This window comes from Pelmatolapia mariae, linkage group LG6, assembly GCF_036321145.2.
Source record: "Pelmatolapia mariae isolate MD_Pm_ZW linkage group LG6, Pm_UMD_F_2, whole genome shotgun sequence".
Classification (NCBI taxonomy): domain Eukaryota; kingdom Metazoa; phylum Chordata; class Actinopteri; order Cichliformes; family Cichlidae; genus Pelmatolapia; species Pelmatolapia mariae.
In genome coordinates this window covers 40,463,293-40,490,406 of record NC_086232.1, presented here as the reverse complement: position 1 = coordinate 40,490,406, position 27,114 = coordinate 40,463,293, and the positions used below count along the sequence as shown (strand labels likewise).

The window sequence follows — 27,114 nt, the reverse complement described above, 5'->3', positions numbered from 1 at the left end:
CTTCTGATGTTTCTCTGCACCTCACATAGTTGTTTCACCAAAATTACAATGTAACTAACAAATGAATGTATAAATTAATGGCTAAATAAATGCTTTGGTTTTTGTTAAAATGTACCTTTTTGTCTGTTTTACGGGATATGCTTCATCAGCTAATTCAAAAATAACAAATTAAGCAATTTACATGGTGATTAATTTAATTTGTAAGTCCCCCGAAGAACAAACAAACAAAACAAATCTGTTTGTATAAAAATGAATTTTTCTCTCATTTTTCAGTGAACAGCAGTAAATAAAGCAACACTGGAGCCCTGCAGCAAAAATTCACTGCGGACCCCAAAAGAGACCTTACCAGATTATATCCACATAACACTATATACCCATCATTTTGTTGTATTTTGTCCCTACTGAGATCACTTACCATCTCTGAAAAATTAAGCTTTGTCGGCAGTCCAGGTAGATAAGAAGTTAAGCTCGTATGTGATGACCCCGAGTTTTAGCTGTTTGTTGAGTCCGCCTCTCAGGTATTAATCTTTGGCTCCTCCCACCTCATTGAGGAACTGACGTCACCTCGTTCACCTTGATTCCTGTCTTCATATCGTAGTCCCTGGGCAGGGGACTAAGACTCAACGGCAGCAGGCATTTAAATAAATGAGACATTATGGCCTTAGATGAAAGTAAGTGTGAAATGTAGCACAACTGCACCTTCTATTGTTTTTTTTTTTAACATTAACTGAATTGACTGACACACAGTTCCCCCTGATGCCCCTCAGCCCTGGGTAGGTTCTGCCCACTTTGCCTCTCCATTTCTGGAGGAGGATTGAATGGACACATAAAATGAAGTGTTTAGATGAAACAAATATAGTGCTGTATAAATATGCTATCTTAAACATGTACACAGATTATTCAGTGCCATCTTTACGGCAGCATTTAGTCAGTCACGCAGAAGTTTGGCACCTGGGCTACAGAAACACTTTAGAGGCAGGATTTTAAATGTGACTCCATCTGACATAAAACCTACTAAACAGCTTTGTCAATAATTTGAGAGATGTGTGAATTACCTCTGTGCTCATGCAGCTTCTCTGTAATTGCCAACAGCTTGTGCTGACAAGATAATCGATCACCACATACACGGGTACCTATTCACCGTATGCAGGCATCATGGAGCACACATCCTCCAGACATGTCTCCTTTTCCCCGTGATCAATGAGTTCATATGAAATTAGACAACACTCGGTTAACTGAATGAATGTGTGTGTCTATCGTGTGTCCTCCTACCAGCAAAAATGAACCTGATATTTGGCATCAGCAGTTTAGGAAAGTGATATTTCACTCTCAGGGAAAGTTCACTTATTTTTCTAGAATTATTTTTGCTCCCAACTATTTGCACTGGGAACAACACAACTCTGGCGTCACCATTTTCTGGATACTGGATGATAATTACTACTCCTTTCAGTGAACAGACAACGTGACAGCATGCACACGTGAAAAAGAGAGTGGGAGAAGAAGAAGAGGGAGATAAGGGCCAATTGACCGTGACCTTGAGTTTTGAAGTGATGTCTTCAGTAATGGTGATGTCACTTTGTATTTGACAGAGCAGCCAGTGGAAAGATTTGTGCCACTTCAGTTTGGCACTTGTCGCATCCACAGAAAAGGCAACTTTGACCCACACACGCACACACACAGGCAAGTGATGAGCACTCAGAGCCACATGTTCATACTTGTTAGCTGAACGAGCTCACACAACAAGCGTGAGGAGCATTTACCATAACACTGAACAACAGTGAGCTGCAGCTCACCTTCCCCAACACCGTGAGAGGTGTAGGAGGAGTGGAGTACTCGGGTCTGAGAGCAAAGCAGTACAGACCACTTCAGCTGACTGAGATGGTGCTTGTATTATGAAAGGGCACTGAATCATCAACTGAACTGAATGAATCTAACAAAGCCATACAAGCAGCAATAAAAGGATAGATGAATGCAGACGGGTGACATATTAAAGGGAAAATGAATCTTGGAGGAGATCGACTAATGCTGTTGGGCTGTGGGGGGGCAGTTTGACGGCATGGTATTGGTCACCAATTGGGGGGGAAGAGTCATTAATACAGAGTTGTTGTGAGTGGGCATGAGCATTGGTTTCTTCAGTTTGTACCTTTACATAATATAAAAATTGGTAACAATTCAGCATATACTGGAATATAAAGCAGTGATTCTCAGTCATTCTGTGCATCTTTCAAATAATTATTTTAGTCTTTTACATTTAATACAATCCAATTTTCTCTACTGTCCTTTCTTATGATTGCCTGGTTCACACTCGGGAATCAGAGCATAATATGTTCACAGTTCTGTCTGACGTCAGGTTACCTTTGTGTATTTTTTGGGGGGGAAATTAATCTTTCTAAATGTGCAGGTGTCCTGTGTTCACAATCAAAGGGAAACAAATTCATTTGAATCAATCATTCAGTCCTGGATTTGTATTTCAGCAAGATGTCATGCACATTTCGAACACAGCACATGTAAATGTGTTTGTATTTTGGGATAATTTTGGCAAATTAAGTACAGCTCAACTCTGACAGCAAACTGGCGCACAAACATCTCCTCACTAGAAACAATAGTGGTATCATTGTTCTGGGTCATTCAACCCAGCATTTTTAGTTTGTGTTGTTTTTCTGATTTCTTTGTAAAGTGAGTTTAGTCCTTAGTTTTCATGTCAAGTCTATCATGTCTTCTGTGTCGCGTCGTTGTTGTGTTGTGCTTTCATGTGTGCTCTTTTGTGTTCCCTCGCTCCCTCTCTCGTCTGCCTTTCCTCCTGTGTCAAGCTCATGGTAATCTTCTTCTCAGCATTTCATGTTTTATTTTGATAGTCTTGTGGTCCATGTTCAGTGTGTTTAGTTTTGCTTCCTCCACATTTATTTGTATCAGCTGTGTTTCCACTTCCCTCATTGCCCTTTTGTATATTTAAGTCCTCTGTTTTCCTTTGTATATTGTCAGGTCCGAGTTTAGTTTTTTCAAAGTTTAGTTTAGCTATTGATTTTGGTTTATCTTATTTGCACTTTCGTGTTCCACCTTCAATAAACGGTGTGTTTTTTGTTAAACCTTATCCCTGCCTCGAGTGTCTGCACTTGGGTACCGCTAAAAAGAAACACAAGGTCTGTCGCTGCATACCCGTGACAGTTGGCTGAGAACGGTCTTGGTGATCTTATTTTTCATTTTATTTGCTCTATGGTTTAAACCTGCCTGTGCAAATGGTGCCAGAGGAGATACCCTGCAGCTGTTGACTGACACCAGAGTAGTGTGTGTCTCTGTTATGGGTCTGAATGTGGTGGGGATAAATATGATAACTCAAAAGATTCGGGGCATTATCATGGGTTAATAACCGGATTGACGGGTTATTTTTAAACAATCTGAAGTTCATCATTCTACAGTGATGAAGATTGTTCAGAAGTTGAAAACATTCAAGGCGGTCTTCCTGGGAGTGAACATCCCAGCTTACCCCAGTGTCAGACCGTGCAACACTTAGAGAAACTGCAAACAAACCACAAGACTTCTGGAATAATGTCTGCACTGTGCAAACATCTCCACTTTGATTTGTCCACCAAAGTTTGGAAAAAAAACTCTCTATACCAAAGTATTCCAGAGTCAAATGTGAGGCCAGCTGTCTGATAGTTAAAGCCTGGCTGAAACTAAGCCATGCAGCAGGACAATGATTCTAAGCACAGCAGCAAATCTGCAGCAAAACAGCTGAAAAAGAAAAGAATCAGGATGTTGTGAAGGTTTAGTCAAAGTGCAGACTACAACCCATTTGAAATGCTGTGGCGGAACCTCAAGAGAACAGTGCATAAATAAATGCCTGCAAATCTCAATGAACCGAAGCATCGCTGTAAAGAAGAGGCGGCCAAATTTCCTGCAGAACAGTGTGAGAGACTCATAAAGTCAAACAGAGAAGATTAAAGTTAATGCAGCTAAATGTGGTGCTACAAATGACTGAATTATAGGATGAACTTAGTTTTTCACACACTGCTTCTTTCAACCTAACAGCACACTGCAGCGTGTCACCTCATACTGTTCATCTGAGGTTCTATTTACCTAATTTAAAGACCTGCGAGGGACCAAATGAGTTCTTTCTTTTTAGTATGCTCTTTTCATAAAACCTTAGAATTGTATGTGACTGTAGGTAAATGAATTGGTAGATAAAGTTGTGCCTGGCAGACTGCAATAAAGGCTAATGAGACATGCATCATCTAACAAAGCAGTCAGCTGTCCTCTGTTCTGGGCTTCAGAGTGAGCACTTCAGAAAGAAGGAGGGAGAATGTCAAGTGGCCTTATGTGCAACATCAAAGCTACAAAAAGGCAACGAATCACACTGATTCAAAAGACGCTGCTTCTCACATTCAGATGGCTCTGGCTCACTTGTATTCACTGGAAGCCTCAAATGCTCATAAAGAGAAAATGTACATTTACTGAACTTGGAGGGTTTAACAGGACATGCTGTACGGAAGTGTAAAATGTGAGAAATGTTAAGCAGAACTGGCATGTATTAGCTAAAAGGGATTGTTACATGGTTTATTCCCTAAATGTGTGATTTCCAATGAAAAGCAGCAGCATCTGGAGATCTCACTTTATTTGTACCGAGAATTAATGAGACATTCTGGCTATTAAGCAGGAGGTTTGTGAGCCTGAACGTGCCTACAGCTGACAGTAGCACTCATCAAAAACCCTATGCATATATATTATTCATGTGCAGCACAACGCCACGGCTGATTTGCTGTATATAAATAAACCGTGTGGTACAACGCTGGGATCTCTAAGCGTTGCTTCAACATTATGAATAATTTAGACTAGAAAAATCCAGCCAAACCAAGTATGAATGTAAAACACTGTTTTAATTCGCAGTGTAGATAACGATCTCCTTACGCAGGTATAATATATAATAAAAGCTCCTACTTCCTCTTTGGAAAAAAAAAACTCACTTAAGAAAAGCAAACTTGTACACCAACTTGACAGAAAACAAGATTGCTAAGAAGCTTTTAATTTGAAAGAATTTTATAATGAAGGAAAAACAGGTATTGCTTTTTTTTTTTTTTTTTTATTGTTGCCATGTTTCATTCCTCTCCTAAATCAAGTGTTGATGAAATTTCCTTCTCGCTATTTTCCTTCTCTGTAAACTAGGTTCCTTTCAACCTCAGTCAAAATTTAATCTCCTTTAGGGAGAAATAACCCAGCACAAAGGAAGGCTAGGGCAGAAAATGTTGTAGTTTACAAGGAGATACTTTGGTCACTTGATATAATTGAGAGGGGATGTGCGGAGAGCTCGCTCTCCCTATTACTCACTTCCACTTCAAACCCTTCTGCTTTACAGGGTTTCATCTTCACGATGTTATTGAGTCCTAAAACACACCTGCTCCCACAGAGTGATGTCCTTGCTCTGCCACTAAACACTAAGTGCTTCAGCTTGTCTTTAAGGCTGTGAGAACTGTTGCTCCATTATGGCACTGTGTAAAATTTTAGAAGGCTTAATTTTTATTTCTATCTGGATGATGCCACCGTACACTTGAAGGTGGGTTAGATTTAAAAGCATGTGAGTTTTGGAGTTGTAACATTTTAAAAAGCAGAGAAAAAGTGACCTCTGTGAGGGGAAATACAGCGAGCTGTAATAAAGGAACAAGCCTCCCTCATACATACTCTTCATTTTGGTGCTGTTTTGAAACTCTTATTGAATCTTTTTTAAGAAAAATGTGCACATGTGGATGTAAACAAGATGTTGAGATATAGATGAAAAAACTCCATCCATTCTGTCCCTTGACAATTTTATTGAACTATAATTTTTGTCCCAAAAGTTGATTCTGTTTATCTGGATGTGGCTTTTCAGGGGGAGAAACATTTCTTCAGTCTCAGCTGACCCAACCGTATAAACAGTACATTTGCATAATGACTGAAACTAGCACAGCTGACTAACAATGGGCTGTGAGGTCAGTTTCATGATCATTAATATGCAAATGATCATGACCACTGATCAGTGGCCATGAGTACCATTCACCTCCTCGATTCAGAGATGGTCTTTCCCCTTTGATGTAAATTTTCTCCTTGACTCTTTGTTCAAACCAGCGTTCCTCCCTGTCCAGGATGTGTACATCCCCATTATTGAAGGAGTGTCCACTGGCCTGTAAGTGTAAATAGACTGCAGAGTCCTGGCCTGATGAGTTAGCTCTTCTGTGTTGTGCCATCCGCTTAGTCAAAGGTTGTTTGGGTTCCCCGATGTATAAATCATGGCAATCCTCCTGGCACTTAACAGCGTACATTTTATTACTCTTTTTGTGTTGGGGGACCCGATCCTCGGGGTGGACCAATTTTTGGCGCAGGGTGTTTTGGGGTTTAAATGCCACAGAGACTCTGTGTTTAGAGAAAATCTGTCTCAAATGTTCCGATACTGTTAACAAATAAGGGATCACTGAGGGTTTTCAGTTAGGCAGCAGTTGTCTCTCCTGGTGCCTTCCCAGCTTCGATAAATGTCCAGCTTTGATAACAACATTTACTCAAGGCCTTCTTGATATGATGTTCTTTTGTTTCCCTGGCTGCTGTGTCTGTGGCAGTGGTGTTTGCTCTGTGCTGTAGCGTCCTGTTGACATTTAAAAAAAAAAAAAAAAAACGTTTGCAAATTGTAGAACCAGCACCCATGCTCCCTGTTTCTGCTGTCTGAGGTGGGAATTACAGATCTTACACACTAGGACTTCTACCAGACAAATTTGTGCAGCATCCACCCTTGTCCTCCAGCCCTGCTCCTGTCTTTACCAAAGTGTCTACAACATATGACTCCAGGTCTGCTGATATGATTACAAAGTCAATCATAGATCAGCGACCTCGGTTGTCCTGCTGCCATGTGCACTTGCTGGGACATGGTGTTCATCACGGTTCAAAACTGTGGTTAGTGTAGAAATCCAATTTTAGAGATTTTTATTCTAGAGATTTGGACGGTTAATAAAGCATAGAGGGCAGTGAAGCTGTTCTGCCTGCACGGGTGGTTCCAACAGCCTATCAAGACACTTTGTTTTTGCTCTTGTTGTAGTTTGTTTTAAGCACACGCTTTAAAATCCCTCTGCACAATACAACACTGGAAACACAAACTCAACTAGCACTTGAAACATCGCCCTCTTCCCAACCTATTTTCTAAAAATAAAAACAGGACCATCATTTCAGTCTGTCTTATGCTGAAGACTAACACCCCCCCTATTTTGGCCTCAGTCTTGTCGAGGTAAAGGCCTAATGGGGTAAAATGTTGTTTTTGGAGCAAGTCCAACGAGGCCAACGCAAGCAGCTTGATGAACAGCACTGTCATAGCGAGAGCGTTAATGTGCAGGCTTTGGAGAATTATGATGAGATTAGCTCAGAGCCCAGTGGAACGCCTAATGCCACCGGTATTTGTTTATGTCACTTTGGGTTTTAGTAAGAGAGGAGTAAGTTACTGAACGACCCTCCAGTGTGGGCGAACGTCAATAAAAAAATGTTATAAGAAGTAGATCATAGAGCTGAAGGTCAAGGCCAGATTATTTAGTCCTGTATTTCATCTACATACAGGTATGCAGAGGAATTTATAATTTGCATGGTTTATAATGTTTAGTTTGTCAGTGTGTGTGTGCATAAAATAAAACTACCCCTCTTGGCAGAGACAGACTCTTTGGTGTTTTTCTGCTCCACTCTAGTCCTCCACTCTTCCCAGCTGTCCTGGTGGGAGTACATGCATAACAGCAGACTACTCCACAGTGCAGGCATCCCATCAGAGAGCCCTACCTGGTGGGATGGTGAGATGTGATGAAATGGAGACATCAGTGTAGCAGTAGCAGAGACACTGGAGTTTCAGCACTGAGGCTTCAGTTACCTGGCAGCACATCTGAATTCCCCACAGTCAGAAGTGATGTAGTGGAGTGTACACATGGAGGGGAAAAACAAAGTTTACTTTGTGGAACCTGGACAGAGCAAACAAAGGAGGAAAGTTAATAGATTTGCAACTGAAAATACACTTCCTCCTAGCTGTGAAATGAGAATTTTGATCAAAGAGAAGCAGTACAAACAGTGCTCAGATGTGGCACAGAGGTGACAGACAAATCATACCCAACATACTCAGATTGCACCAACATGAACCCCCCTTCTTGCCTTCTTATTTTGCTTGTGCTGCACTACCACACCCACTCTCATGCCACCCTCCCTATGTCTTCTCTCTGTTTTGCTATTGCAGATGCTGGATAAATAAGCAGGCGTTTTGCCTGCCAACGTGCAAAATGGTCCTTATTTATCTTTGCCATTAGAGAGTGGGTTCTATTATAAAGCTTTGCATTATTCAGTGAACCTGAGAGACTGATCATTATGGATTTCAGCCCTTTTCCATACCAGCCCCTGGAGTCCAGCTTGGTCTGCTGGCTCATGCACTGCCACATCTGACCTTGTGCTCTGAGCACACTGCAAGGAAGAATGGGTCAAAACTCCTCTTCAAAAACTGAAGAAAAGATGTAAATCTAGCTGTGAAATATCAAGTTCCATCTAAATGCTTCACTTTCAGGAAGTATAAAGGAACAGAAAAAACTAATTCCATCTGCTACAATTTCCTAGGTTTTGGTAAGCTCAATGAAAAGCTAACTAGACAGCTAGTTAAATCAGTTTTATGGGAGTTGCAGCAGAGTAAGTGGCAGGCACACGGCGAGGATGGGGGGAGTCATAGCTGAACATATGGTGCTGCAGAGTGGTTTAATGCGTGAGACAGGAGATACATATTGAATAGATAAATGTGATAAGCAGTCGTCCCTTATAGTGTAACCTCTCAGTACAGTGGGAAGAAGCAGCGTCATTAACATTAACTCTTGCACATCAAGAGCTTTTAAAACTGCTCCATTTGCTCTCATTTGGTAAACAAGCACTGCGTCGCTGCTGGTGGCTGAAAACACTGAATGAGGCATTACTTGTTGATCCGCAGCCGCTCTCACTCTGAGCGCTAATAGTATGCGCTCGGTCTTTAATGTGCATGTGCTGAGATAAGGAGAATTTGTTACTCTGCTTGTCCTGCAACTCGGCAATTAGACCCTGCCATTAACCATTTGTTATATCTGCTCTTTCTCTCCTTCAGCTTGGCACCTTGCTGATTACAACGCGTTGGATCGATAATTAAACAAATTAAAGGGGACTGTTGGGTCAATTTTCATCCCACCTTAGCCGGCGGCTGCCGCGGCGTCATATAAAAGTCTGAAAAAACCTCTTGAAATGCAGCAGAGTTCAAATTAAAGGCTGCTTTAAAAACCGTTCGGAGCGTTCATTCGTTTCCGCGTTTTACGCAGAGCTCAACTACACCGATGCGACTCAGACGGAGCGGATATTTGTGTCGGAGCAGGCAGGTTGGAAGCAAACCTGCGACTTGTGCATTTGGACTCTTGTTTAGTTAGTCGATGGCTGTGAATAAGACCCGGTGTTCCAACCAGATGTGGGAAAAGGCAGTGTTGGGCGTTCACGTGTGAGACTGGGCTTATTTTTACTCACACGATAGTTTCAAAATAGTGAGCTTCTAATTTAATGATGATCCTTTTATTTAATAAAAAAATGTCATCAAGACCCCGAGTTTCACTTAAAATGCAAATTAAGGAGAACCTATAGTTCCTAATAATTTTGATAACAAATGTTAAACTCGCCTCTTTGTCTGTACACAAATGACTAACCTCATAACGCACATAACCTTTTCTTCTTTCAGTGTTCTTAGTTTCAGTAATTTTTTTTCCTGAAGGACCAAACTGCCAGAATTCAATCTATTTATCCACGTGAAATCATAACGATCCATGACTGATAAGTGTTCCCATTCTGGATTTTTCCATCCAGAAATGCTTTTTATTGCATTGGCATTGTGTTTGGGATCATTGCCATGCTGGAAAATGAAGCTTTTCAGACGGTATTGCATGGCAGATCAAAATCTGATGGTACTTTTTTGTGTTTATAATTCCATCCGTTTTGACAAAACTCCCAAACTACTGTTTGAAATACAGCCCCAAATTAAGACAGAGCCTCCACCATGTTTAACACATGACCTTAGACACTCACTGTTGTTCCTCTCTCCCAACATCTTCTGTAAATATTGATGTTGCTTTGAACCAAAAAAAAAAAAGAAAAGTAAATTTCAATTCATTCCTCCATTAGACTTGTTCCCACAGATTTCTATTCCATCTTGTGTGTAATTGGCCATACCTCAGCATTTTCTTTTTTTACCCGTCCTTTAGAATGGACAGCCATCTTTCCACTGAGGCCATTTCTTATGTGGCTTTAGTGAACAATAGCTTGACCATCTGCAGATCCAGATACATCTCCTAAGACCTGTGTCAGGTGTTTGCTTGAGCTTTTTTTCGTTATGATTTTTCCTATTTGAATGAGTCATAAGCCAGTTAAGTATCAAGTAGTTTAACAAAGAAAATTATCCCCTGAAAGTGATTAGGTAAAAGGACTGGACTGAAAATGGGTGACAACTTGCTCAAGACCACTTTAAAGGTTATAGGTAAGTCTGGCTCCTTGGAAACAAAATGTAAAGACACGGGGAGTGGCTCCAGATTTGTGCACAGTACTCTATCTTTGTATGTATTCATTATTTCAGTTCAGCCCTCCACACTTGGTATGAAGAGATAAATTCGTTTCATACATGAGAACAAATCAGCTTGTGTTGCATAAATATCTTTTAATTTTCTAATGCCAAAGTGGAAAGTCCCGTGATTGCTTTTTAAAACCTCATCCTCACCCTGCAAGTATCACTGGCGATTTGGTATCGCAACATGATCTGTGCTAAGTGTTGCTCGCTGTGCATCTTATTTTTCGTGTGAGAGCCGCGGGGGTGGTTACGCAACAGTCTGTTTAATTATTTGGAAACATTTGACTTTCCTTTTAGCGCCTCCGCTCTTGTAGTGGTGGGATTTAACATAACTGCTACCATCACATCGGACGAGCCCAATGCGTGTCTCTGTCAGACTCCGAGTGGCTGCTGCGGTGCACACTTTGTTACAGTGAACAAAAAGGAAAATACACTCTGACAGCGTGTTGTTTGGGGATGTGAACAAGGCTGTTATACTTTAAAGTCACTGAAGAACCTGCGCCGTGGAGTACATTTCTGGACACCAGTGGAGTCGGTTTTACGACGCCAGCGCGCGTGCCAAAAAGACAGACTGGGAGAGAGGGAGGGAGAGAGGGCGGGTGAGAAAATGAGAGCTTGTGGCGGGGTCTCTAACCGTGGGACAGACTTTTCTGAAGGATGGGGAACTGTTTTCATTTAAGGTGGACTGATAATTTCACATCCACAAACGCGCGTTGGATGAGCGTGAAGCGCAAACAGTTGTATGGTGCACAGGGTGCTGAAGTGAATGGAGATGTGTCCCTTGTACAGCTCAGCTCAGCCTTTTAATTTCTCTGCAGTTTAACAAAATTCAATAATCTTTAACTTTGATGTCACAGTTCAGGAAGAATGTGATAATTAAAATAAAATGAGATCACTCAAAATTAAACTTTAGGCTTTAAAAGGAAAATAATATATTGTTCAATAAAAACATCCTCGGTTATATAAGTAAATGAAATGCAAAATTTGTTACTAAAATATTATTAAGCTCTAAAGTAAAGTAAAAATGATATTTGGTTAAAAATGTGGAATAGCTTAACTTTCCAGAAAAAGATTCCTTTATCTCAAATAAAGGCATTAAAAACGGAGCAGAAATTATATTTGACTGAGTGTTGTGTTTTTTTGTTTCCTATGTTATGTTTCTACTATTAATTAATATACTGTCACCTGTTTATGTATATTCCTAGTGCCCAAAAACTATAAATGTTAATGAACAAGGTTTCGAAAGTCAGAGATATTTACACATTACATTTCATCACTTCATACATGTTTTTTATTCAATAAACAGTTAAAATAGTGAAAATATTGTTTCTGTTGTTTCAATCATTTCAATTTAAGATCAAATCACGACCGTGAAAGAAAACTGGAGACTGGTTTTACCCTTTATTTAACGTTACGTTATTCTGAAGATTTGTTAGCACTAGACTGAAGACAGTTATTCCACAAGTGATTGAGACTTCACGTGAAACGTTTTACATCCCCTCCTCTTCTTCTTCCCCGATCTCATCTCATTTTGTGGTGTACACGCACTCTCTGCCACCGTAAGTGGCAGGAAACAGTGAGTACGACCTTAAATAAGGGGCTGGACTCTGTGGGCTTGGCAGAACCCGCTGCCTCCCCTCAGTGATGCAGTGAATCTGCGCTGCGTTATGTCCGCTATATAAGCCGCACACAGCAGCGTGAGTCTCACAGCTTCAGTGGACAGCTCCGTGGTGCTGAAGTCTCGGAGACGCCACTCTCTCTCACACTCAATCCCTGACGCATGACTGGAACCATGGAGGGATTCTCGTGGAAACTTTTTCTACTTTCCTGCCTGGTTGTTGTGGAGAGCCTCGCGCAAGATTTCGGACAGACGCAGTTTATTTGCACGTCAGTGCCCAAGGATATGGACTTGTGCACAGCTACGATGCAAAATAGCGGCCCGGCGGAAGACCTGAAGAGCACTATCATACAGCTGCGGGAGACAGTGCTGCAGCAAAAGGAGACCATTGTGAACCAAAAGGAGACAATCAGGGAACTAACGTCCAAGTTGAGCCGCTGCGAGAGCCAGAGCCTCCCTGCGGCCGCAGGACCTGGCGGTCGGCGGCCAGGGTCGAAGAACACGATGGGGGATGTATCTCGGGGCACTACGGATACTCTGGCCCAGCTGGGACAGACTTTACAGACGCTCAAACAGAGACTGGAGAATCTAGAGGTAGGAGAGCAGAGCGAGTGAAGTGCCGACAAGGTCAAAAGTTAATTAAATAGCCTCGATAGTTAATTCGATTAAAGGATAATATTCTTTAACTCGTTGATTATGTGTTGCTGCGGCTTTCTGCAGCTTGTACTTAGGGCCACATGTGTTTTCTAACATATTTATCTGTTTGTTGGAGAGAAGCTCTGTGTAAAGTGAAATGTTCCGCAGTCTATAAAATCAAGCGAATAGCACATTTAATATAAAGCTTTGCGCTTGGCAGTGAGTAGAGTAAACAGCTTCTAGGGACTTTAAAGAAAAAGAAGTCTTTCCTGTCACTTCTTTAACCCCCTCTCTGTCTCATTCTGTCCGACGCAGCAGTACAGCCGGGGGAATAACACCGTGCAAGCAAACAGCCTGAAAGACCTGCTGCAAAACAAGATAGATGACATGGAGAAGCAAGTTCTGTCCCGGGTCAACACGTTAGAGGAGACCAAATCCGGATCGAGGAATGACACCGAGCAGCGGAACAGAGTGGAGTCCACGCTCACCTCTCTGCACCACCGGATAACAGACCTGGAGAAAGGTGCGTTTGGATTTCAACGGGCACGGGACTTTAAAGCTGCTCGACCCCGTGTTGCTTTCACGGCATTAAAACGAACCACGGACATTTAAAAGCTGATTAGATGCAATTTAATTGTGTTTCACGCTCAAGGACGTAACATCCCTTAGAAAACTCCCCACCCCAAACAGGTAGCAGCGGCAATGTGAAACCTTTTTACCGCAACCATCACATTGCGCACAGATATGAGAGGGTGGTGAGGGGAGCTGCATTGCTTTGCATATCTCAGGCTCTGTTTGCACTTTTGCTTCGCTGAGTTTTTGTTTTTCAAAGAATCTGAATATCCAGCTTGTACATGAGCCTCTGCAAAGGGGATTAGTGAAACTTTGCGTCGCACGCCTCGCACCGGCGCGTTTTGGAGCAAATATCCAAGGTCGGTTCAAATTCCAACACGTGCAAACGCGCGTGCGTATGTTAGACCGAATGAGAGGGAGGAGACAGAGCCATCTTTCACAAAATATCACGGGATCGCAATGGTGCAAAGAACCATGATGGAAAAGATTGTATGAAACTACAGTCAGCCCTCAGCTTCTTTTGCTTTTCAAAGACACTCTCCTCATAAAGAAACAGACTCTGTCATGTATCATAGTTTTACAAAATGTATGTAGGCGTATGGATGTTCAGCTTTCCTGTAATTTATCTGTAGACATATGAATAAAATGCTCACTACTAGTGCTTTAACTAACAGTAATCTCATCAACAGGCAAAGACACCCGGCCAACAGATAAGTTCCAGATCACTTTCCCCCTGAGAACCAACTACATGTACGCCAAAGCAAAGAAGAGCCTTCCTGAGATGTACTCCTTCACCGTGTGTCTCTGGATCAAGTCCAATGCTTCGCCCGGGGTGGGGACCCCCTTCTCCTATGCAGTTCCAGGACAGGCCAATGAACTGGTGCTGATTGAGTGGGGGAACAACCCCATGGAGATTCTCATCAACGACAAGGTAATGAAAAAGCTATTATCCTGGGAACAAAGTGAATTCACATGTTTCTCACCTTTGCAGGAAGTGTATGTAACACATCAAAATAGTAATTTACAGTTGGGGAAAGCTGCAATACTTAAAGCTTGTATGAGTCAGGGTAACCTGACAGCTTCTCTGTAACACAACAGGAGGTTGAGTTAAAATAGGTGCTGTTTGAAACAGAAGGAACCTTTTTATAGAAGAGGAGGAGATATGTGATAGGGGGGAAGTGATTCAGCAGGAAGGCAACACGATGTGCCGAGTCTGTCCTACCAAAGTGTGGAAGACATATTGAACAATGGAACTTACGAAATGTCTTTGCTCCAGGTTGCAAAACTGCCGTTCCTCATCAACGATGGAAAATGGCATCACCTCTGCATCACATGGACCACCCGTGACGGGATGTGGGAGGCCTTCCAGGACGGAGTGAAGCGGGGCAGCGGGGAAAATCTGGCGCCATACCACCCCATCAAACCAGAGGGTGTGCTGGTCCTGGGACAAGAGCAGGTGGATATTAATTTTTAGACATTTAATCCCACACCTATTTGGAAATCATTCTCAACCAATTATGTGATTAAATTTGGATAAAGATTAAAAGTGGCGATATTTATGAAATGAGACCGTGGGGGCACTGCAGAGGTGGTCAATTAATGCTTTCCAGTGTGTGCAAGGCCTGAATTTTGATAGAGAAGCATAATTTGAGATCTATTTTACAGAGAAAACTAAGCAAGATGTATCCTCCATATTGCAATCATATTCTTAAATGAAATCCAGCTACAGAGTTTTTTCAAAAATGATTGTTGGCTTTCTACCTGGATCAAGTATTTTCAGGAGTATGGAAGATAAAAAATGACAAGAATTTGTAGAAAAGGAGGCATAATTTAATTCCTAAAATGGGACAAAAGATATTTCTATTTTAATTGTTTTTGTTTTAATTTTGTCTTTAGCTTGAATTAATTCCTTTTTCAACTTTATTTCTCATTTTTTTCCCATTTTATTTATTAATGTTAGTGTAGTTTTCTCTTGTGTGTGAGCCTGCCAGTGATCAACTATATGGCAAAACTTGCCAAGCCCTCAGCCCCTTATTTGCATAATTTAACATAAGTGTCTGAAGTAAACTGAAACAAACTAACAAATAAACTGAAACTATCATTAGTAATAACAAATTAAAGGCATGCATTTATTTATTTTTAAGATTACATTTGATCAATTTTCTCTCTTTCTTTTTGGATCCTGGCACTTTTTGTCCTCCATAAAGAGGATCCCACTTTAAACAAGAGTGTTTCTTGTACAAATTAAAGCCCCGAGTTTTTTCATCTTGTAAACCTTAACTTGTCTGGATAACCTTGCAACTGTCCTGTGAAAACCCCCAAGTGAAATGCTTAACATCCCTTTGTTCCACAGGACACGCTGGGAGGAGGCTTTGATGCCACACAAGCCTTTGTTGGTGAGCTGGCAAACTTAAATATCTGGAATAAGAAACTTTCTATCACCGAGATCTATAACTTGGCAACCTGCAATAGCAAAGCATCGACTGGCGATGTGTTCTCCTGGACAGAGAGCAACATTGAAGTGTTTGGCGGAGCGACCAAATGGACCTTCGAGCCTTGCCGTTCAGCCAACTGAACTGCATCTCACTGCTGAAGAAAGGCCTATCTGTATTTCTGAGCTTTTGTCGTTCTTGTCTTCATTTGACGTTTGTTAGAGACTATCTGAGTTATAAGTAAGCTTAAATCTGGGATTTCCACCATTCTTAGGTATCCATGTTGCAAAACAACGCTTTTCATCTTGAAGAAAAAAAAAGAATCTATTTCATCTTGGAAACCTCAGTGAGAAAGTATTGCTATTATCCTTTTTCTTTCTTGGACATTCAGTTGAAAGCACATCTAAGCTTTTCGTTTGGCTTATTTCGTCTTGGACTGGCAACTGGCAATCTGCGCCTTATGTTTGGACAATTCACAATCCAAGTGAGGAATTACATAACCACTCTCGCCCCCCCCTTCCTTCAGGAGAGTGGGAGATTACGCTGTCCGTCCAATTCTTGTCAGTGTTTGGCGCTGTAAAGTGATGTCTGATGCGGTACAGCTCCCCGTGACCCCTCCCTTCCTCCCATGCCTCCCTGCCGCCCTCCCTCCTCCTCCACTTTGCCCCGCCCCTCCGGAACTTGCACTGTGACTGATGAAGAGGAATGCCAGGAGAGGAGGGTACGTTGAAGGACACTGCAAAGTCAAACTGTGGTACAAGTCGATTTGTAATCATCGTTCGCTTCAAGTGTTTCTGTAAGAATGTCGTTAACTTGCCAACATTGCTAGAAGCCTGGGTGCCTTGGGCTGGTACAAATATTCAGCACATTCGGTATGTTTTCAGTTGCAAATTCAATGTTTACTGGTTTCTGTTTTTTCTTTTTTTCCCCTCTGAGCTGGGTTGAGTTTCTTGTTCTTCTGGTAAACGTGATTTAATTACAGTTTGTTATCTGACATGACGTGTTTTGGCAGGTGTTTGTACTACTCTGTATTAGGAATGTTACAGTAACTGTATAGTAACAGCATGAATGACAGAGTGCTGTGAAAGCATTGTTGAAATCTGCTTTACTATCTTCTCCGGGTCTGGGTTTTTTACTGTATTGTTATATGCTCCAAGCATGGCAAAACTGAGAGATGAAGAATTTAATTTTTGTAATAAAATTGTGATACTTAATGTCAGAGTGCATTCCTGGCTTTATGTGAACATTTCTATAGTAACAAACAGCAGTAAGTGGAGTTTTTCTTTAAACCAGATAGGTGAAAAAGGAAGCGATAGTGACGGCCACAAAGCAGAAAACAAAAAGAAACTGCATGGAATGCAGTGCAGATCTTAAGGTGACTGGATAAGAAAATAAGCCCTTATTGCCAGGTTTATTATTTGTGGTGTGAGGTGCAGCACCTGCACTACGGCAGTCAGAGGGGGGGGGGAAAGTGCCTTGTCATAACAGTTCAAATAAATTCAGCCTGAACTCAAACTTTAACTTTAAACGTTCTTTGTCAGTTAACTCAGATTACCTGTTATTATGGCACCAACTATTTCCAGTGACACGCCGTTAATGCTTCCTGAATTTAAATCAGACACTTAATCTGAAGCTCAAGCATCAAATAGTGAAAGCAATTTGTTCAACCACAGGTAGACCATCCTGGGGAATTTTACTCAAAGACATTTGAGAAATATTCTTCAGTGTGGGCAGCTGTTGTATTTGTTTCTCACCAAGTATTTTCTTAATTAAGAAATCTTATCAGGGCCTTAAATATTCATCATGCCATGTGGTGCTGAATAATTTCTGCTGGGGTACAATTTGTTGATTAATTATACTGCATTTTAATCTAAAGAAGCTAAAAAGAATTAACCAAAACTTGACTAAAACATTATTGGAGGGAAAAAAACAAAACAGCTTTAGGCTTTTCATTCTGTTTTCCACAATAATTATTCATTACATCTTTGGGTTGACCTTGGAGGGAATGTTCTTCAGACCACTCTGAGTGGTCATTAGCTGCTTACATTATTTTTAGCCTCACATTAAAGTGGAGTCTTTTAAAACTCCCATGACGACATCAGCTTAGCTAAATAATGGAACAGTATTTTTTCTAATTGACATTTTACAATTTTTCATTTTAAAGTGAAAACCAGAATAAAAGACACATAAAGGAAAAAAACCCACTCCTCTCAATGAAGATCAGAATTAAACAGTTTAAAGCACAAACCACAACCTGCATTAAAATTCTTCTGTCACAGGATTTTCACACTTCCTGAGCGTGAAGGATTCAAGTGAAATTGTTTGTCTCATTCAGTCTGTAACAGTTGGTTTGTGAGGTTTGCCTCCCAAAATAAGGCTAACAGCTTTTGGGGTTTAAAAAAGAAACGTTTCATCAGGAGCATTCGTATTACGATTGTGTTCTCCTATAAACAACACAGGCAGGAATAGCTACAACTAGTCAATAACTTTGGATTTCTAATGGGATTTCACTTCAAAAATATTCCCACATATTCCAAAATTTTTTCACCAAACACAACCAGTCAGTGTTACTTTAGCCTATGTTTAGTTGCTTTTCATTATAATTTGACAGGAGGTACATATGTTGACATGTAAGTAACCACTCTGTTAATCTGGGGCTTGAGTTACAACACAAGCTCATTTCCAGTTTGAAGTTTCTGAATCTTTGTTCCATACGTTTAGCTAATGATGTAAACTTTGATAGCCAGGCTGCAAATATATATGATTAAACAATCCTCTCTCAGTGCTTTAATTATGTTTAAATAATTTTTTGGCATTTTAGGTCTTTATTGACAGCAATAAACTGGTGCTTGTGGGGATTTCAACTCATTTTTGAAATGTCACTTACCTGTCAGATGCTTTGAGCATTTGACAGTTCAGCTACAGCGCACTAAAAATTCATCTGGTTCTGCTGCAAATTCAAACAAAAATGTAAAGTTCAGCTACAGGCACAGAAAAATAGACCTATAATCTTTAGAACATTTGCATTTGTTCCCTCCAGTAAAAACATAAAAAAGGTACAGGTCTTATTATTTTTCTATCATCACTCAGGGAGCAATGCTGCCAACACCGGTGTGTTGTTTCTTCAGTGGTGGGTCGTTTTTACTCCTAAAATATAAAATGAGTTAGTATAAACACTGACTTTTAGGGTAGACATTAATAAGTTGAGTTAGCATCTGTATTGTCTTTTCTCTGGCACAGCAGAACCAGAAGGACTAAAGACGATCTGACATTTAATGAACCGACAGAATTTAAAAAGAAATCCAAACGGGAGGCCAAAGCAATTGTGAGGAACATGAGAGAGATTTGACATACAATAGAAACCACAACAGACAAAGACAGCAGGGAAAACGGGGCTGGGTATACACAAGGGAACCAATTAGGAACGAGAAACAGTTGGTTAACAAGACACAGGTGAAAGTGCTCAGCAACAGGAGAAGGTAATGAGGGCGGGGAAGGAAATCACAAACCAGTGAAACAAAAGCATGAAGTGAAACCCAAAAATGAGAAAACTAATCTTCACAGTAAAGAAAGGAAAAAAGTTCTGTCACCTGCTGCCACGTTTTAAATACACAACTGACTGATATTTCAACACTTACAGTGAACACACTTCAATTCACAATTCTTTTCTTTTTTTTAAAATTTATAGCTCACCTGACATCTCTGCTGCTTTAATCCTCTTTGAATGACAGTTACTCTACTTTCATCACTCATTGGAATTTCTTTATTCTTCACACATAAACTGACATTTCACCTGCCAGCACTGGCTCACACACTGAAGCTAAACTTTTAAAAGTCAAGTTTAAGAGCTGGATTCATATTCAGCTAACATTTCAATGATGTCTGCCGCCTGAAATACAACTGACACTGCAGCTCCTTTCATTGTCTGCAAAAACTGACAAATCACCTACAGATATATCAACACTGTTCAGACTTTTTTTTTAAACAAATTCAACCAGCAGCTGAACTCCTTTAATTTTTTCACTGTAAACTTGGATTATTTCAACAGTTGTAATCATTTTGTTGCACTTGAACATTTGTTTTTAATTTAAAAGTGTTTCCTTCTCTAGTTTTTTTTCTAGTTTCACTCCTCTATTAGCTTATGCATAAATTCATCAGGCCTTGACTTAAACATCATTTGGCAAAAACAAAGTTGTCCTAACAGGCATTTCTGCTCAATAGATTTTTGTGAAAAACTTTGAACTTGCAATGGATTTTGTTTTTCTTTTTAGCAACCCCCCCCCCACACACACACATTGTCGTTTTGATATTGTAGTGAGGACATCTAATTGACATAATGCTTTTCCTAGCCGCTTACAATAACCATCAAATGTGAATGCCTAACTCTAAGCCTTAGCCTTAGCCTAAACCTAACCATAACCTAATTGTAACCCTGACACTAAGCTGTCTGACTGCTGGATGGGCATTTTGTCCCCATAAGTGACTGTTGGTCCCCACAAGTATAGTAACGTTCCAATTTTTGGTCCCCACAAAGATGTCTAAACAGGTAGACACACGCACACACACACAGGACAGGATTTATTCAACCACTCCGTAGATGGATCCCAAACTACTCATCAAATTATACTTTTGTACATTAGGACACCTGAAGTTAAGAGAATTCAGGCCTTCTACAGTATAAAACAACCCCCCCTATTATGATATAAATAACAGGGGGGACCACAAGTTATTCTACAGCTACCTGAGGAAATACTAGCTCTCACAGAGCCACAAAAGCCCACTTCACATTTTGACGCCACCACACACCCATCAAAGAGCACATAGTCACAATCACTACGTCTGCTTACTACACACACCTAATACCCTGCCGGGGTAATGCTGATAAGCCTTTACTGAATATATTGCTGCAGTGCAATAGCATTTTGAGCTTTGTGCAGAATTTAAAGCGGACAGACAAAAATAGATCAGCGCAGACTAAAGGATGATGTTGCACTTTGTATACATAAGACACAAAGCCACCTCTTACGTGAGCAATCTCGACTGGTAACTCGACATGACGTAACAGCGGGAGTTACACTCGCCTTTGCGTCAATTGATTATAATGAAATTGCTCTGTAAAGCCTTGACATAAGCAGCTACAGGCTGAAGGACAATAAGTACACAGATACTTTTGGATGGTCGTTAGCAATTTTCTGCTTCTAAGGTACAGCATATTACATGATGTTATGCTTGCAAAGCACATATTCTAGGACACCTCCTCAGCTGGCAATGCAAACCAATGTAAGATGCTTTTTTTAAAAGATGTTTGTACTTTATGTAAGGAGAAGATGTCCTACTTGTTTTCAGACATCACACACTATTTATTTAGGCAAAGTTTTTAACAAGACGTGTTCAGCCATGGTAGCAGCATTTTAGCCGAACAGTTAATTGTGTTACTTTTTAAGTGATTTTGTACTTTTTTAACCTTTTCTACCTATTTTGCATTGAAAGCAACCTACAACATTTTCTCTATCCATTTATTTACTTATGGTCCCACATACACAGGCCTAGAAACTGGTCAGTAACCCTCTGGCAACCACCAGTTACTGGGAAAAAAGATGGTGAGTTGACGCTAGAGGTTCCCGACTTCGCTGTGTGAAACTGGTAGCAAAGAAGGTGCTGTACCAAAAACCCCATTGTGATTGCTGTGGTCATTAGCACATTAGGTCATTGTTGGGGTTGCCGGTAGTTTGCATGGAAGCCATTGACTTTTCTGCAAAAACAAAAATGAACTTTTCTCTTGCCAACTACTCACCGTCAGAAAAACCTTGAAAATCTGCTGCACAATTCACAATGACTGGTGAGTGTTTGCAAAACCTACCATGCATGGATCAACTATGAGTGACTGCAACAATCTATTAGCGACCCAAAAAAATTGCACGGATGTTTCGGTGCAGCAGCATATCCCTCTTTGTGAACAATTTTACTTTGCAACCTCCACCTGCAACCACCTGCTTACTGGACAATTAGTACACATTATTCCCTAGTGTGCAGTTGTTACCAGGGGGTCGCCAATCTTAGACCTGCATGACTGAGGCCTAAGTACTGATCCAGAGAGAGTCTTCTCATATGTGGCTTATCCTAAACCATGACTAGTAAATCAGGTTTTCAACCTACATATAAATGTGGCTAAAACTGTTAATAAAGCCAAGAATGAAACCTAACAATATGAAAATCAAAAATCAAATATATTTTATAATTCTGACAGCAAAATAAGTGTGTTCCACTTTTACCCCAAACTGTCATAACAAAACAGAAGTATTATTAAGGTGAAGCCCCCCCCAGAGTCAAGCCACCCAAGACAGACAAGATTCATGATCCTAGGTTATATTAATTCCTCTGGGTTTTTGTTTTTTTGTTGTTGGAGAGAGAGATTGAGTGGATAAAGACGTGACATCTTTGCTGACATCTCATTAATTCATAAGCAGTCCCTGGTGGCAGAGGGAAGACAGGAATAATGCTTCAGTTCAGAGCTGCAGCATTTACTGTTGTTAACTTTGGGCGACAAAGCAGCACCATGTAATGAGACTTTTGGTTGTGCCATGCTCAACAAATAACACTGAGAAGAATGTCTGCTGAGAGAGTGTCAAATATCAGCACATAATGAGGCCTTGGACTATTGACAACCTGTTTATTTCTGCCAGTGGATCCGTTTCATGTCGAGCTAAAGGACTTGAAACGGTCAAAGGGATTTAACTCAGAGCAGATGCTTGAAAGTGAACTGCCAACATCAATCTTTCCTCTTAAAAAAGACAGAGAAAGAGAGCTTCATCTTCCTCCTCTGCTCTCTTTTTCCCTTCTCCCTTCTCCTCCCATGGTGAGAGCTCCAGGTGACAGCGGGGAGTGAAACTTGTGGCATTTACTGATCAGCAGAGACTTCCAGGAAGGATGGCGGGAGGATAATGAGGCTTCCTGGGCAGCCTGGGATCAAGGTGGATCCATGCCTCCCTTTCTTAGCCAGTCATTTTGGACAAGTGAGGCGTAATCCCTCTTTATATAAAATCTGATTATCACACAAATCTCACCGGGCTTCTTTGGCCCAGAAGAGCAGCTGTGAAATAAGCTGAGCACTGGACTGAAGAGGAGCTGAAGGTGGTAACGGGTATACAGTGATATACCTTTATGTATTCTAGCGTTGCACAATAACATTTACAGCATATTTAAAATTGCAATAATGTATTTTCTGCCTACAGTATCGACACATTAGCATCTCTTAAGTTGAGCAAACAGCTCCCTGTTGATATGTCAAGCAACTATGGCACAATATTATTCCTCTCTTTGAAGTTGTGCTGTGAGTTATGCTGGATTTGATTTCAAGACTCTATTCGCTGCAAGATAATTAGCCTCAGTTGCATCAGTAGACTTCATTATTGCATTCTCATGCATTATCGTTGAAGAAGAGACTGCATCGCAGTGCTACACTTATTATTTCCTTAAACCTCTCATCACAATCTTTGAAGTGTAATGCTAATGCTAACAAACAGATTGTGTAAAACGAGAGCCAGATTTAGGAGCTCCTAAAAGTCAGAGATTTATCTGAAATTGCTTACTCATTGCACAAAGAATTACATCACCTGAGAGTTTGTGCATTATTACCTAACTTTGTGACCTAGATTTATAGAGAAACTATGTGCAAATTGAATTCTTCACAGTGCATTTTCATAAATAAAATTATGCCGATCAGCTAAATGAACCTGACTTATTAATAATGCACAGAGGAACTCGGAGTCAGGGCCCAAATGGAACTTTTTTTCTCAGGACCCACTTCAAATGTACCTGAAATAAAGTATGCATTAAAATATTAAAAACACAATTAAGGGATTAATAACAAAAAACAAATGAAATAAAGTAAACACAGTTAAAAGTTTTAGCATAGTTATAACACTAACAACAGAAAGGTTTGAGGGGAGCCTGGCATCACACAAAGAGCTGAGCCCTTTCATGTTTACAATGACGATGAGCTCAGGTAGGAGTCTGTGGACTATAATGTTTTTTTTTTAAAAGGGTCACCTAGGAGCAGGTTGAAGAGAACCTGTAGAGGTAGAGGTATGCTCTGGAAAGAAGGAATGAAATTCAGCAGGAGAAAGAAAGACAGTGGGATTGTTAGAGATATTCACATTTAGAAACAGGGGGAGAAAGAGAAACGAAGAAGGGAGAGCTCCTGCAAATGGCGAAGAGCCGAAAAAACAGCAGCGCTTACTGCATACACATTCGGCAGAAGTCATACAAGCAATAACACTGAGCTTTCTGTCAACACACGGAAGTCAGTATTAAAATAAATTTACACAATGGAAAAAATAACTTTTTAGCTGAGACTGGAAAATCTGCAATTCCTAGAAAAATGGTTATAGGAGTGGGGCGGCTAAGGCAGCTACAGTAAGAGAGCGCGGGAGGTGATAGATATGAAGACAGAGCTGCCAGGCACGGCAAAAAGAGGAAGGCCAAAGAGTAATAAAAGAAGAAAAGTATATAAAGACAGAAGGGCTGAGCAGAGGAAACCATTCAAAAGCACGTGAAAAGAAATGTTCAGTTTAGGTTTAAATGTGGTTCAACGTGAGGCACGCTCAGGACCATCAGGAGGATCAGTCTGTGTGCAGGATGGAAGCTGCACACAGAGGTTGCTTTTAGGCTGCAATTGTAATTTGTAATTTATCTAATCTCACAGCTTTAGTTGAACCCTTTTCTATCATCAAACTGACGAAGTATTTGCACAATGATCCAGCTGCCTGGGGGGTAGCTTTCTCTCTCATTTAATAATACAAAAGCAATTTCTGAAAGTGAAACAAAACCTTTGAGATTCAGAATCTCTGCAAGCTTGTCTGCATCCCAAACAAGTCTGGACAGTCCTAACAATTCAGGCTTCTTCTCCGAGATGCAGAAGCTTTTTGAAGTGTGCGTTTGATGTGAAACCCTGCTGAGTTATAACCCACCTCTCCGCAGATGGAGGCTCTCACCTCGAGCTTGGAGCTCTAAGGTATTTCCTCTCTCTGTTCGTGAAGGGTTTTCCCCAGGTGATTCCCAGGCACTTCCTGGTTACTGGGCCTTTAAGTTGCATGTATTTTCAAGAACTCATTATCAATTTCATTAAATTATTCAGAAATGTAAATATGTTTCTTTTTAACTACATTTTAAAATAAAGGTTATTAACCGTGGCGTGAAGTTTCACTTCGGGCAAAGAGAAAAGCAAAAACAAAAGCCGCTGCAGTAACTTCCTGCGATGCTTCAAATCTTATATGATTTATTAATGCTCTTGGCCCTAACCTATTGCCACTTACTCCTCACTGAATCCTCAATGAAATATGTATGGGTGACGCACGACAACAGGATGTGAAAGAGGAAGATGAAGGAATACTGGGAAGGTGAAGGGGAGGAGTCATTGCTGCCAGGAGTCCTGATCTCATTTAAAAAGCCGGCTTTTTTGTCTCCACGGTGGAAACGAGGGAGACGAGTAGGAGATGAGATAACAAGAAAACCACAGTTCTCCCAAATCAGAGAAAATTACATCATGAGAAAAGTAAGAACTGCACCACACAGCAGCGACTCAATGTAAAGTAAATGCAAAAAACTGGACATATGCTGATCAATTACAGCTCTATATTTTTATTCTTGAACAGGTAAGTTTACACCTTTTAGCCAAGTTGCTTCTTATTGGTTACCCTTCACAAACAAAAGGTTTCAGCAGCAGGTGGGAGGGGCTACCTGAGAAGTTTTATTAATAAATTTCATAACGATGGCTATTTAAAAGTGTTTGAAGTGAGTTCAGTACTAAAAATATCACGTCACACACTCTGAACATCTGAATGTTAATCACAGAAGGGATGAAGTTCGTACATTTTTTTGTATGATTGACTATCAATAAATACCTTTTGATTTATATATTCATTTTACTTTACTGTTCTTTATTTAGAAATTAATATTTTATGTTAGAAAAACAATTTTCCCAGAGGTTTTAAAAGCTTATAATTGACCTTTAAATGATTAATTAATCCATACTAAAGCAATTAGTTTCAACCTATAAAGCATTCATGAGTGTTGGTGGTACAGGAACTCCTTATAAGAAAATGACATAATCTAACAGCATGATGCTTTGGGTTTCTCCAAATGATCCTCTGCATTGTGTTCTGTGTTGTCAGATTTCATAAGCCCTCCTCCCATCTTTATTTTCTCCCTCTGCTACTCCTCCTCCTCTCCTTTATTCCTCACAAATCCTTTTACTCCCTCTTATGTTCCCTCTCTGTCGTCCTCTCTGGGGAGGCAGGGTGGGCGACTCACATTGGTCAGCTACATTTAGAGAATCTACAAGAAGAAAAAGGGTGTGAAAAGAAGATTACCAACGAGAGGATAAAAAAAGACAAGACAGGAAGAAAAAAAAAGGCACCTGCTGAAGACAAGCAGGTCAAAAGGTTTGAGATGACAGTATGGGCCAAATATAAGTCTGGGATTTGTATTTTAGTCCCTCTCCTCAGTACTCACAGGAGCTACTGAAGTGCAGGGTGAACTGTAAATGGGATGATGTAACCTCCATGGGGGTTAAGTACACGAAGTAGCTCAAGGTCAGGCAGGACAAAGGCTATGAAGTGTCCTCGGATTTAGCTTGGTCAAGACAAACGCCCGGCTTTCCCCTGAGTTTTGAGGGCTCTAATGGCAGGACTTTCCCTGTAAGGAGTGGACAGAGTACATAAAACATGGATGTAGTGGCCTTGACTTCACCCACTGGTCAATGAAGTCCCGCTGTGAAGCCTCAAACTGTCAAAATCTTAGTGTTTTGAAACTGACTGTAAAACTGGGGCCTGCTCGATGTGCTCCTCTTCATGTGCTTTCCAAATCGGAATATGAAATCAAAAATATGTTACAAAGACGATGCACTGCAGTACATTGTTTGGCTGCTTGCTTTTTGACTTTTTAACTAAAAGAGAAAGCCAATGAGAAAGTGCCAAAACCTGCAGTCCCTCTAATGGCCACTGGACTCTAAAAACAAGTCAGTCCCATTAGGCTACGTTCACACTGCAGGCGAAAGCGCATCAAATCCGACCTCTTTGACCCTATGCGACCCATATCCGATGTGTGAAAGGCACACATCCGATATTTTCAAATCCGATCTGGGTCACTTTCGTATGTGGTACTGAATCCAATACATATCTGATGTTTTAGAAAGCGACTGCTGTTTGAACGGTCATGTCGCATTAAATCTGTCTTTTACGTCACTGACACAAGACAGA

The 27,114-nt window shown here is 40.7% G+C and overlaps 1 protein-coding gene across 2 annotated transcripts; it reads left to right on the top strand.

The window, feature by feature from the left end:
* The first annotated feature begins 12,293 nt into the window (after nucleotides 1-12,293).
* Nucleotides 12,294-17,054, top strand: LOC134628768 (neuronal pentraxin-1-like). Of its 2 annotated transcripts, none has more exons than XM_063475529.1 (5): nucleotides 12,294-12,809; nucleotides 13,170-13,374; nucleotides 14,114-14,355; nucleotides 14,701-14,880; nucleotides 15,778-17,054. In XM_063475529.1, exons 1-5 carry the CDS (start codon nucleotides 12,378-12,380, stop codon nucleotides 15,997-15,999), a joined length of 1,281 nt encoding a protein of 426 aa, XP_063331599.1. In that variant the 5' UTR covers nucleotides 12,294-12,377; the 3' UTR covers nucleotides 16,000-17,054. The 2 variants fall into 2 exon arrangements, with proteins under 2 accessions (XP_063331599.1, XP_063331598.1); XM_063475528.1 differs by having other exon boundaries at nucleotides 13,167-13,374.
* The last annotated feature ends 10,060 nt before the right edge of the window (nucleotides 17,055-27,114 follow it).